Raw genomic sequence first — 533 nt, 5'->3', positions numbered from 1 at the left:
TGATTGGAGCCACCTCCTCAGATCTCCTGAAAGGTTTTGTTGACCTGCTGATGGCGTCACCCTCAGCCTCCTCCATCTGAGCAGATGATTGATTGTGATGCAGGGAACGAGGGACTACAACCCCAAGCAGATGGCCATCAGAGAGAAGGTCTTCAGCACCATCACCCGCTGCTTCAAACGCCACGGAGCTGAGACCATCGACACGCCAGTGTTTGAGCTGAAGGTGGGTTTGTTCTGCCTGGACCTCCTTGCTGCCAGGAGGTCATTGTTTACTGACCTCCTCTGCTCCTCCTGCAGGAGACGCTGACTGGGAAATATGGAGAAGACTCCAAGCTCATCTACGACCTGAAGGACCAGGGAGGAGAGCTGCTGTCTCTGAGATACGACCTCACTGTATCCTGCAGCCAGTGGAGCCAGCTGGGAGCCTCCCAGTAGGAGACTGGGAAACCTTCCCAGTGTGTGTCCCAGAGGGAGGCGGATCCCGTCCCAGTACGCCCCAGTAGCGGGAGGCGGATCCCGTCCCACTAGCGGGA

General features: G+C 57.4%; 1 protein-coding gene across 1 annotated transcript in view; it reads left to right on the top strand.

Moving 5' to 3' along the window:
- Positions 1–533, top strand: part of hars (histidyl-tRNA synthetase) — an 8,489-nt gene continuing 7,956 nt past the window's right edge. Inside the window, exons 1-2 of the mRNA XM_015394465.1 lie at positions 1–223; positions 298–393. Of these exons, the coding sequence (XP_015249951.1) occupies positions 98–223; positions 298–393 (222 nt within the window). The 5' untranslated portion in view covers positions 1–97. The remainder of the gene's footprint in view (positions 224–297; positions 394–533) is intronic.

Source organism: Cyprinodon variegatus, unplaced genomic scaffold, assembly GCF_000732505.1.
Source record: "Cyprinodon variegatus isolate N-32 unplaced genomic scaffold, C_variegatus-1.0 Scaffold687, whole genome shotgun sequence".
NCBI lineage: Eukaryota > Metazoa > Chordata > Actinopteri > Cyprinodontiformes > Cyprinodontidae > Cyprinodon > Cyprinodon variegatus.
Note: the sequence above shows the minus strand (reverse complement) of the source record. Positions and strands in the feature narration are given on the sequence as shown.